Source organism: Ornithorhynchus anatinus, chromosome 18, assembly GCF_004115215.2.
Source record: "Ornithorhynchus anatinus isolate Pmale09 chromosome 18, mOrnAna1.pri.v4, whole genome shotgun sequence".
Classification (NCBI taxonomy): domain Eukaryota; kingdom Metazoa; phylum Chordata; class Mammalia; order Monotremata; family Ornithorhynchidae; genus Ornithorhynchus; species Ornithorhynchus anatinus.
Window position 1 is genome coordinate 37,977,445 of NC_041745.1, and position 12,947 is coordinate 37,990,391.

Sequence of the window (12,947 nt, forward strand, 5' to 3'; positions counted from 1 at the left end):
AACTGCAGTAACAGATCACTCTCCAAGGAACTAACTGATCATCAGGAAATGAGTTTTAATCATCATGGAATTTTCTGAGGAAAAAGGGCCAGGGGTAATGGTGATGGAAGAGAAATGCCAACTAAAGAAGAGGTAGGTCAAATATATACCATTTATATGCTATCATTCAGTAACTAGATACTGATGATTCAGATAAATTTCAAATGAGAATCTGGGATTTATGCTTTTCAAGTATGTATAGCTGAAGGAGGGCATTATTTGAGAAATTGATTTCTACCAAAGCATTTTAATTTCCCATTCCACAGTACAGTTCTCTGCAGAAAACGGGAAATACCTCACACCCCAAAACAAGAAATTGAAAATATGAAGTCCAAATACTGATCCCCAATAATACTATACCCAAACTGACAAAATACTGATACCCAAACTGACAAAATAGCTTACTCAGTGTAAACTAGGGAAATGAAAAGTTGGTCAGAAATTTAAAATTAATATTTTCTTACAATACCGTTTCATGACATTTAGAAGCTAATGTTTAATGACTTAGAAGAATCTGCTTTCTGAAATATTTAAGCCCAACCATAAATAAAATTGGTAAGATGACTGTTTTGCTATTGCTATTCTTTCATCATTTTAGAAAAGGAAGATTTATAAGCAATGGGTATCATGAAGTTAGCACTGTGTAAACATTTGAAGATAAGGGGAAAAAATAATAATAATAATAATAATGTTGGTATTTGTTAAGCGCTTACTATGTGCAGAGCACTGTTCTAAGCACTGGGGTAAACACAGGGGAATCAGGTTGTCTGTCCCACGTGGGGCTCACAGTCTTATTCCCCATTTTACAGATGAGGGAACTGAGGCACAGAGAAGTTAAGTGACTTGCCCACAGTCACACAGCTGACAAGTGGCAGAGCTGGGATTCGAACTCATGAGCCCTGACTCCAAAGCCCGTGCTCTTTCCACTGCGCCACGCTGAAAGCAACAAATTGAGAAGGAAGTTTTCTGACCATAGCTTATATGGACCACGGCTATATGAATAAGCAGGTCTTACCAGCAGAAAAAAAATGTAAATTATTTTATCTTTATCAGTACAATATCTTGTAGAACTACCTTAATCATGGATTTTATGATCATAGATCAATTTTGAGTTTCCTTGAACAGAAAATAGTACTTTAATGCAATAAATATGTGTCTAAGACTTTGAGGGGTATAATGCAAACCTGCAAGAACTCAGTGTGAACAAAGAAATCAATATGGTGAGTTTATATACCTCAGACCTGTAAACTTCAGTCACTGTTTTTTTGAAGGCTAAATTGGTAATGATGTAGCTTCAATATTTTTGTTTAAATTTGATTTGTAAGATAAAACACAGCTGCAAACTGGATTACACTGAAAAACGATGCCACAGTAACTTGTATACATTATCATTAGGTCTTAATATATTGTGGTTCTCCTACCACATCCAATCATAGATTTCCTATATGCTAATAAGGGAAATCTATTAAAAATTAATTACAAACTTTAGTTATGTTTCTTTTTCATCTAATCCATTTCTTTGGATTTCTAGGGGTGCTATTTTTAGGTTCAAAGGGAGTACATGTAAAGTCAACCATTAGTGATGTAATGTGAAACCCAAGAAAAACAGAGTATAATCTGTTCTTCCTTTATATATATGTGGATCCAAATGGTAGTCTCTCCAAAATGTGCAATAAATGTGTGTGTGTATGTATATAACACACACACATTACACATTTTGGAGAGACTACCATTTGGACCTTAGGGAATACTCTTCTGACAAGGTAGTTGTGTCTAGGTAGGATATGATGGTATGTCAGAAGAAATGGTTTTGTATTCGTCAAAGCATGCCTATTTTAGCTAGAGTTTGCCTTGAAGTGGTGTTCCTCAAGAACTTACTTCCTCACCCTTCACCTTGACCATCATATAACTTAAATATAATATGAATACTTATTAAAAACCCTCCAAGTTGAAAAAAATATTTCAAATTCAGAGTAAGTTATAGTTGAAATCATGTGGAAGGCAACAGAAATAATGCTATGTCATGTTTCACTAATGTCTGCAGATGTGTGATAATACAATAAAAACAGAGAAAGTTGAAAATGTCTCTCCAAAATCCCTCAGAAAAGATATACGATTCTAAGTATCTTATTAACCAGAGCCAACTGTGCCTTCATTTGTTTTCCATCCCACTGAAGCCTGAACAAGAGGAAATGGATTTAAATTACACTGAGACGGGTTTAGTTAAAATACAGAGGCGGGGCCGGAGGGTGGGTGTTGTCTTATAGAAGAGGGGTTTTTAAGCCATAAATAAAATAACAAGGCATGTTACACAACCTTCTTCCCCTGAGATCCTTAAGAACAGGCTAGATACCTATCTGTCTTGAATCGTTTAGGTGACGCTCACCTTGAGGGATGAACAGGATATGTTGGGAAACTTGTAATCCTACCCACAATTTCCTCTGCAGCAATTTAAGAATCTCCTTCCAAAGTATGCTGTTGCTACCAGTAATTTTTACATACCCTGGACGGTTCAATCGTTTTCTACAATGCCGAGAAAATATCGTGATCCTCAGTTTTACAGATAGAATCTAAATGGTACAAATGTCTCATCTAACCATCCTGAACTGTACTGTAGGCCAGTAGACTGCCCTTTGGTAGATCTGTCAATAAATGTGAGGCGGCAATAGAAAAATCGCTTGTCAGAAAGGCTTTATACTGCTTTTGTTGTTGTTGCTTGCTTTCCTCTTTGCACTGTCTAATAACTCTGTTTGCCAGTTAGCACTGCTTTCAGGATTTCATAGTAATCAAATATGATGCTATATTGGGTGAAGATTTCTCCTGGGATGTGGGTGGCTAAAAACTCAGAAGCCCGAGAGGTACTTCCTTCCATTGGACAGAAACTGAGCTAGTTCTTTACTGTGCTGATGCATTTGCCGATTGCACTGTCTTCCATTGTTTTCCATCCTTGCCTCTTGCCAATCTTCTTGAAATCTTTGCTCCAATTCCCAAACCCTGAAGGGGTGCAAACTAGAAATATAACCTGGTGCTGTTGCTTCCGAGAAGGAAATAAGGATGGACTCTTCTCACTGGGAGGATGGCTCCTTGGTGGTTGGTTAGATCTTCTTCATAGAGCATCACCTTTGAAGATGAAAGGTCTTTGAAGGAATAATCGACCTCTACTGGAAGTTCACTTTAGTCAGGAACTAGAGCGGTGACATCTCTACTTTTCAATAGTGTGTGTGTGGCCTGTGTGGTCTTTCTGCAGAATCTTGGATCCTTCTCTCTATTGGTGTTAAATGCATGCAGTACTGACTTCTTTTGGTTTGTGGTTGCAGCCAGCATCTACAGGCTATGTTGCTATGCTGTGTGTTGCTTGGTTTATTCAAATCCCTCAATTAAAATGACCGATCACTTCCTCACTGCTGCATACCAAGCCCATCTGTCCACCAACTATGTCCCACCAATTTACAGTTACTGCATGTTGCCTGAGGTAATAATTCATTGTGCTGTTAGTGTCATTCTACCTGGCCTGCTTTGGACCACCCAAATTTAGCTCATCTTACAACAGATGTGTGGGCAATCTATGGTTATCTACATATGTTCTGTCCAATAAAGTCAAGTTTCAACAGACTTGGGAATCAAGAGGAAGGGACAGGTCAATGAGATATTTTTACAGAAAAGAAATAATGGCAAGATTTGGCAATGGATAAGGCACAGAGGAGTGAAAGGGGGACAAGTCAAAGTTGACTCCAAGAGAGATAATAGTTGCAGGGTTAGTAGTAGGAGCATTTATTGAGAATCCACCTGCTGCAGTATACTCTATGAGGTACTTGGGAAATAATGAATAACAAAATGAAAGGTTCCTTACCTACAAGGAGCTTAAACTCAAAAGGGGAAGACAAACATAAAAATTTTACAAAACTGTCAGAATAAATGAACTGCGTGAACATGAATAGCTGAGTGCTAAGAGTGCTGTAAATAAGTTTATAAGTACTAGAGAGGGCTGATGGGATGATTTGGATCAGAGTGCTGCAAAATTAATGGAGACAGTTTGCCGGAGGTGGGATTTTAGAAGGGATTTGAATATGGGGAAAGTTGGGATCTGTCTGACATTGGAGGGAAGGAATTCCAAAGTTGGAAGAAAAACATGAATGAGGGGTGGGTGGTGTGAGAGTCAGTGATGAGGCACAGCTAGAATGTTGTCTTGAGAGAAGGAGAGGCAGTGGGCTGGGGAATAGTGGGTGAAGAGAGCAGAGAGGTAAAGGTGAGGACAAATAATAAAAATAATGGTATTTGTTAAGTGCTTACTATGAGCCAAGCACTGTTATAGACAAAAGGTCATCAGGTTGTCCCATGCGGTGCTCACAGTCTTAATCCCCATTTTACTGGTGAGGTAACTGAGGCACAGAGAAGTTAAGTGACTTGCCCAAAGTCACACAGTTGACAAGTGGCGGAGCAGGGATTAGAACCCATGACCTCTGACTCCCAAGCCCAGGCCCTTTCCACTAAACCACGCTGCTTCTCTAATGGTGGGGAACCTTACAGCTGATTGGGAGGAGTTTGTTGGAAGTCAACAGACAAGGAGCCAGTGGAGAATTTTGAGGAGAGTAGAGATGTGGGCCAAGCGATACTTCAGGAATTCATGAGCAGTGTGTAGCATATAGATTAGAGAAGAGAGAGCCTTGGGGAATGGAAACAGACTGGATAAAGATACTGAGAATGATGATAGAAAGGCTTTAATAGGGAAGACAATTATTTGACCTTCAGGTGAAAGACAGACAACTGAGATAGCCTGGACAACTAAGGAAATGTGAGTTTAGGAGAAAGTGAAAAGTCAGGGCCTGAGGTGGCTTGAAAGCCCATGAGTGGATATATGCAAAAAGGGGAGAAGGAGTCCTGGAGAGAAGTTATGATCACAAAAGAGAAAGAATAGAAACAGTCAGATCAATGGAAGTGACCCTAAAATCACTATTAGAAAGTAGTTCAGTGGCTAACTGTTAGAGACAGAAGAGAGGTCTAGAAGCATGGAGATAAAAAAAACTTCATTCACTTTTTCCAGATGATCGGTGTTGATTTTGGTGAGAATAGTTTCAGTAGTAGTGTGCAGGAAGATAAAAGTTGAATCAAAGGGGTTCAAATGACAGTAGAGTTGGTTCAGTCAAAATCTTTAGTCAGGGAAGAAAGATGGTGTGATAGCTGAAAAATGCACTGGGGTCAAGTGAAGCCGCGTGGTCTAGTGGAAAGAGCACAGGTTTGGAAATCAGAGGACCAGGGTTCTTATCCCAACTCTGCCAAGTGACTGCAGTGTGACTTTAGGCAATCATTTACCTTCTCTATTCCTCACTTAAATATGGACTAAATCCTACTCCGCCTTCTTAGACTGTGAGCCCTATGAGAGACAGGAACTGTATCCAACCTGATTAACTTGTATCTACCCCAGTGCTTGGCACATGGGAAGCACTTAAGTTCCATTATTATTATTACTATTATTATTAAGCATTTACTATATACCAAGTACTATACTACACCATTCTTTAGCCAAGAATGGAAACCTCGAGAAGCGTAAGCCAACTGACGTCACCTTCCGGCACTGAGGAAGAGCCCTATGAAGCTGCAATCATAGAAGCATAGGATTTTGGTGCTGCTTTTCAAAGAAGTCACGATTCCAGAATCTATATGTACATGCACAAAAAATGGGAAAATGTATTTAGTGGTATGGTAAAGGAAGAGATGGCTTTTGGAGTTGTATGTTGGGAGGAGCCATCGCCTCTATTAATTAGCTAGGAAAGACTTCCTGATGGAAGTTGCACACAAACAGCTTCTGAAAGCCAGAGGGATCTTGATGATCGTGGAAGACAAGGTGGCATCCTCTAAACTGTAAACTTGTTGTGGGCAGGGATGATGTCTGCCAACTCTGTTATATTGTACTCTCCCAAGTACTAAATACAGTGCTCTGTATATAGTAAGTGCTCAATAAATACCATTGATGATGATGATCCTGGATTTAAGATGCAAGCTTGGAAGAAAAAGTGGAGTGCTGACTATTTAACTTTTTTTCCCCAACACTGCATTGCATAAAGTTGAAAAAACCCTACAATATTTATTTCCTAAATCCAAGAGGCAAAGTATCATCTAAAGGTTAATAAAGTTTTGAAAATAAAAAAATATTCAGCTTAAAAATACTTGATTTTTAGCTTCAGAATTTTAAATCAGAAAAGGTACACACTTTAGAAGAGATGAAAATTTAAATAAAATTCATATTTGTACAGTGGAATTAAAGATTTATCAAGGCACAAAATAAAAAAGGGATTACACTAAGGGATTCTATAAAATTATTTTTCCATGAGAGATGGATAGAAAAAAGTGTAAAGAAAACATTCAAAGTATAAATGTGTCTTGATGGAGTCCTTTCTAAATTGAGATCTCTCACTCATGTAGACTTAAAATCCAGTGAACACCATCATCTGAAGCCCTGGGCTAAATACATCTTGAACAAGAAATAGCTATCTATTCTGCCCAGAAAGGACAGTTTATATGCCCTCTTTAAAATAACCATCCACACCAAGCGAGAGAGTAGCTATTAAACTAACGTTATCCCAAATGAAAGAAAATACTGCATCTGCCTTGTCATCTTTAATACTTACAATGCCAGAACCCTGTGAGTTGGATGAGAGTATTCTGGGATATGGAGGATGTTTTTGCTCAGCAGTGACGGTTGCAAACAATTTATTTTAGAGAAATCTCTACCCACAGCCATTTAAACATTTTACATCGTACACACTCATATAAAAGAAAAATGTTATGATGAGTTCAGAAGCTCGTGAAAAATGAAAATATCTGGTGTTCTTTAGAAATATGGTATATTGAACCTCCTATATCCTGTAATGCAATGCAGGGTTACAAACACACACACACACACACACACACACACACACACACAGAGATTAAAAGTCACTAGGGAAGTACTTACAAATTTTTAATGTCAACAGCTCCACGAAAAGCCTTCCTTGGAATTGCTTGAATCTGGTTTTCACTCAAATCACTGAAATAAAAACCAAAGGTAGAAGTTAAACTCCTAGCTAATAAAACTATGTAAAGAACATAAAGATTTCATATAATGCATAATACATTATGTTCATCACATATTTCCAGACTGTGAGCACCTTATGGGCAGAGAACATCTCTACCAACTCTGCTGCTTTGTACTCTCCCAAGCATTTAGAACTGTGCTCTGCACACAGTAAGTGCTCATTTAATGATAATAATGGTGGTATTTAAGCACTAACTATGTGCAAAGCACTGTTCTAAGACCTGGGGGGATACAGGGTGATCAGATTGTCCCACGTGGGGCTCACGGTTTTAATCCCCATTTTACAGATGAGGTAACTAAGGCACAGAGAAGTTAAGTGACTTGCCCAAAGTCACACAGCTGGCAAGCGGCAGAGCCGGGATGCGAACCCATGACCTCTGACTCCCAAGCCCAGGCTCTTTCCACTGAGCCACGCTGCTTATTTTATGCCATAGATCAATATTCTAAATTCAATCAAATTAATTTGATCAAACTTACTGAATGCTTACGGTGTGCAGAGCACTGTACTAAGCACTTGGGAGAGTGCAATATAAACAGACATATTCCCTGCCCAAAACAAGCTTACAGCCTAGAGTGTAGACATTTTCAAAACACTGCCCTAAAGAATAACTAGAAGAAAGGGACTGTACTAAATGACCTTCTGAAACTTCCAAGCTTCTAACACTAAGATCATTAAAGATCAGGGTGGCTTTGTGAAGAGAATGCGGGAGCCAGGTTCTCAGCTCAGCTCTGCCACTGGCCTGCTTTGTTACCTTGAGAGAGTCACTTCATTTCTCTGTGCCGCACTTGAAAAGTGAGGATACAATAGATTTTGTGCCCCATGTGGAGGAGGGACTGTGCCAGATTTAATGATCTTGAATCAACCCCAGGGCTCAGGACAGTAAATTCTTAAAAACTGCCATCATTAGCAAAGAGTTTTGAGTCTCCTCTATTAGGAAATTCACAGAGAAGCGCTTCTTTGGGGTAAGAAGGTGATGTCAACTAGACATGGTGGCTACATGCTTGTGTTTACAATCCTCATTACGTTGTAGAAACAATGTGCAGTTTATCAAAATGTGAGAGAAGAGAGTTCACTGTGAAGCTTCACAAAAGCGGATACTTCTTTAAGCAAGTGTCCTAAAATCATACTAGTCCACCCTAAACTCTTCCATAGTTTTAATTCTCATCATTCCCCCAAGAACATATACAAAAAAGAGCTCCGCTAAAGAGATGGCGGGTGAAAGCTAGCAGTATCAGTTTGCTGTGATTTCATTTTCACAGCTCTTTAAGTAATACCAAAAATGGAACATGACAGAGCAGGTCTGACCATAAAATTCACTGTTCTGAAGGAAACATTAATAAAAACGCGATTTAAAATCTTCCCAAAGAGGGAGTATAGCCACAACCACAAAAAATCTGTATTTACACTTTGAATGTGAAAATAAATTATATTTAAGTATAAAATTATGAATCCTTCAGTATAAGCATGAGGAACAAATTCATAAAAATCATTCATTCTATGAAGTGCTTATTATTTTTAGTACTGAAATTCAAATCACATGATTCTTAGGGTGAGTGTATATTTACATATATTAGATGCCATTTTTCAATTGATAAGCAGTTTTAAATACATAGTTAAGAGATGTGGGCATGAGTAAAAATCAAGTTCAGTAAGAAAAGTTAGGCATCAAAACCATAAAATATAAACTAAGTTATTATAAGCTAATCAGTCCACTTCAAGGCATCTGGCTACTGCTGAAATAAATCACACATCTATAAATATTCATTGGGTAATTTTAAAAATAAAGTATTCATTTAGGAGATGGTTCAACTGGCAAAATATGCTCATACCCACAGGGAAAGAAGAATAAAAAGAGTTATGTATATGGCTTAAAAAAAATCACCCTACTCAAGTTTCATAATATCTGGCATGAACTAAAAATAAAAATTGTATTTATTTATTATATCTAATACTTTGGTGCTATGTGTTACATCCTCAAAATGATAAAATAGCCTGAATTGTGGCATCTCAGCCGCCTCAAAATATAAACCATAATTTAATAAAATTTTAATTGAAGAAAAACTATTTGACCCTGAAATACTGAGTGATTTCATTATGCTCAATGATTTTTTTCTAATTATCAGTAAACAGAAAGAGGTATGTAGATAGACATCAGACTTCATGAATGTTCCAATTTCCCACAGACCCCAGGCCCATCTCTACCCCTATCCAAACACACTCTTACCATCTGAAAAAAGGCTAAGCCACCTCAGTCCATTCTGATCATATTGTAAGTGGGAAGAGACCAAAGATTTCTTCAAAATATGCTATTGATGCCTGTCCACTTGTTTTGCTTTGTTGTCTGTCTCCCCACTTCAAGACTGTGAGCCTATTGGGTAGGGATTGTCTCTGTTGCCAAATTGTACTTTCCAAGTGCTTAGTACAATGCTCTGCACAAAGTGAGTGCTCAATAAATACGACTGAATGAATGAAAGATGCTCTCAAAATGTTCCGAACGAATGGTGTGCAACTACTGGCATGAGCAATACTACAAGAGGGTCACTGAATCGGGGGGAAAAAAAAATCAATGGTATTTATTGAGTACTTACTTTGTGCAGAGCACTGTACTATGGGCTTGGGAGAGTATTACAGAGTTGGTCGATAACTAAGATCCCTCTTCACAAACGGACTTCATTGATTATGGAGCATTGTGAAGCTTGCAATCCTTTTTACTTTTTTACTGAGTACAAGGGTGTGAAGGGACCTGCAGGTAAGGCCTAGGTCCCCGTGATTTATGGAGACCCATCAGTAGCTCCTGACTGGTATTTGCTCAAGGAAACTTCACAGGAAGAAAGCTTTCAGCAGTTATTCTTAATGGAAAGCTCCCAAAGAACTATGGTCCCCCACAGCACAGTCACAGAACAATGGGCACCTCCGAACAGACAAATTCAGTAGCTGGATCCACAGACCCCAGTTGGGAGGGGGGCATCAACTTAGCGAGTTGGAAAAGGGCACCTTTGCTCAATTTCAATCAGCACCTCAAGGAAAATCTATAATTCTCTAGGAAAGAAAAAATGTTTGTAAAAGTGAATTCATGCAGTTTTTTTAGCATTTGTTTGTTATAATAAAATTGTTATGGTATTTGTTAAGCACTTACCTTGTGCCAAGCACTGTTATAAGCACTGGGATTGATATAAGGTAATCAGGTTGGTCACAGTCCCTATCCCAGATGGGGCTCACATGCTTAATCCCCATTTTCTAGATGAGGTAACTGAGGCACAGAGAAGTAAAGTGACTTGCCCAAGGCCGCACAGCAGATATGTGGCAGAGACAGAATCAGAACCCAGGTCCTTCCAACTCCCAGGTCCATGCTCTATCCACTTAGCCACGGTAAAGCACTTCCTGTATGCCAAGCACTATACTAAGCATTAGGGTAGCGTAAAAACTAATCAGGTTGAACACAGTCCATGTCCCCCATGGGGCTCACAGTATTAATCCTCATTTTACAGATAAGGTAACTGAGGAACAGAGAAGTTAAGTGACTTGCCCAAGGTCACCCTGCTGACAAGTGGCAGAGCCAGGGTTGGAACACAGGTCCTTCTGACTCCCAGGCCCATGCTCTATTCACTAGGCTACGCTGCTTCTCTGTCTTTCCCAACATTTTCTTTTTTAATATCAAATCTAATCAGTGAGATTACTCTCAGAATGTGAGCTGGTAATTTAACCAAACTTGACTATTATGAACCCCTTTCCCATTACCTACCAATAATAACTAATAATCTTTCCACAAGAGTGTCAATTACACTTTATCAATTTCAGCCTCGTCTAAGCTTAGAATAAACTTAAAGAGATGACAAAGGGTATCTGTGAAGATTTTCCTTATATACTCATTTTGATTACTAGAATGACCTTAAAAAAAAAAACAACCTCAAGCCCACAAGAGTATACATGAGCGCAGTGGTGTGTGGTGGATTTAACAGTGTATCCTACAGTGAGGACAATGTCATATGTCCTATTTTTATTCTCTACTATTCTTCCCGATTGTTCCTACCTTTATATCTATCATCCCTGAAACCGATGTGTAGCAGCTATGAAATGGCTACTTCCCCACACTCCTATGCAACAAGTCCCACCTCTGTCCTATGTCACTGACCTGCCTACAGTTGTTTTTGTACCAAGCTATTTTAAACGAGCATGATTTGAGCTTAATTTCTAATGTGTAGCTTTGATGTCATGCAAGAAAATGATAGCCAACATAGTATGGGAAGCATTAGGAAGCTACGGTGAACTTGTAGAGCACAATGGGGGATTACTTCAATGTCTGTCTCCCTCTAAGTGTAATTTCCTTGAGGGCAGGAAATATGTCATTTGTTTCTCTGGAATTTCACAAACGCTGAGAACGGAGCATTTCACTTAGTGGATGCTCAATAAAGTCTATTACTAGTATCCAACTGGGATAATGGGGCTCCTCCAGCCCAAAGAAAGCAAGCAGAAGGAATGAATACTGCAATAAAATGGATATTTGGTTGTAAAATTTTACTGCTATATTTTAAAAATTTCTGTTTGGGCATTCATAGAATAACATACATGTTCTGACCTCAAGTTTCTGCAGAAGACAACAGAAAATACTGACCATGCATAATATTTATACCCTCCAGCTTCTTCATCTTTCATTAGTTTTTTTTTTTAATCTCTTCTTACCAGAAGATATCTTTAGTGGTAAACATACCGCAATAAAGTAAATACTCAGCTTTGTATTTTAAAGACATCAATCACCTTTTTTAAAATTGCTGTGATATGAATTTCAGCTTAGTACAGTCCTCTTGCACACAGTAAGCGCTCAATCAATACGATTGAATGAATTTTAGAAGGCTATCTTCACATACAAACTTGCAGATCTCTAAAAAAAATCTGTGCTTCTTCAACACAGAGTTCCCTTCATCTCTCCTACCGTTTCTCTCATTAAACTCTTCGCTGCGTTACATTTAAATTGTGATTCCCTGGAGAGGCACTGTGTTTGACCCTTACTTGCATCTTTTTTCTCTGTTCTTGGTTCAGCGCTCTGAACTCAGTAAGTGCTTAATTAATACTATTACTACTATCATTGCTTAAGAATTAAACAAAGAGAAAAAGCATAGCTGGCCATCAGGACCTATGTTTTGAAACAAAACAAAAAACAAGGTCTTCAAACTATAAAAGCCACGGTAGAGAATCCCGGAAAATCAGAGAAGTGCTAAACAAACAACAGCAAATGGCAAAAATCCGTCAATAAATTGAAATCAGATTAATAAAACTGTCCAGAAATTTTAAGAATTGAATATTCTAAACCTGAGAATGTTTTTCTTTTATGCTGCAAAATTCAAATCAATACAGACTTAGCTGATGACTAGTTGACTCAGTGTACCCTTTGGACTCTTTACAACTCATTTGTTCAGTGGTTGGTAATTCCTAATAAGACAGGAGCCAAATTATTAGACCATAGCCATCAGGAAGGGACTTTAGAGAAACTCTGACCCCATTATGCTCAACCGTTACCAGGCCTGTTAGGGTCAACTCCATTACACACTGGATTACAAAGCTCTTTCCATAAATTTTACCTTCCACAGATCCGCTCTAGAATTTTCCACAAACACTGATGGATGGACTATAGGCCTGGATCTCAGTAGGTCAATCCTTGCCTAGTAACGTCCAAATAAATGGAAATAACCTACTCCTCACAATGCTTCAACGTGAAAATAACATCAGAAATGGTTCCAGCTTTATTGTGGGACTACAACATTTTGGTTGTAAACATCAATTTCCATGTGGGTTTCAAAGTCCAGTTAAAGATATACTATCACTGGAGACCCTTTCATG

At 38.4% G+C, this 12,947-nt stretch overlaps 1 protein-coding gene across 4 annotated transcripts in view; it reads right to left on the bottom strand.

Moving 5' to 3' along the window:
- The window catches only part of SLIT2 (slit guidance ligand 2), a 310,193-nt gene that overhangs the window by 122,166 nt on the left and 175,080 nt on the right, over positions 1-12,947 (bottom strand). For all 4 annotated transcript variants that reach the window (XM_039914653.1, XM_039914654.1, XM_029083488.2 and 1 more), the window contains one exon: positions 6,992-7,063. In XM_039914653.1, the coding sequence (XP_039770587.1) occupies positions 6,992-7,063 (72 nt within the window). The remainder of the gene's footprint in view (positions 1-6,991; positions 7,064-12,947) is intronic.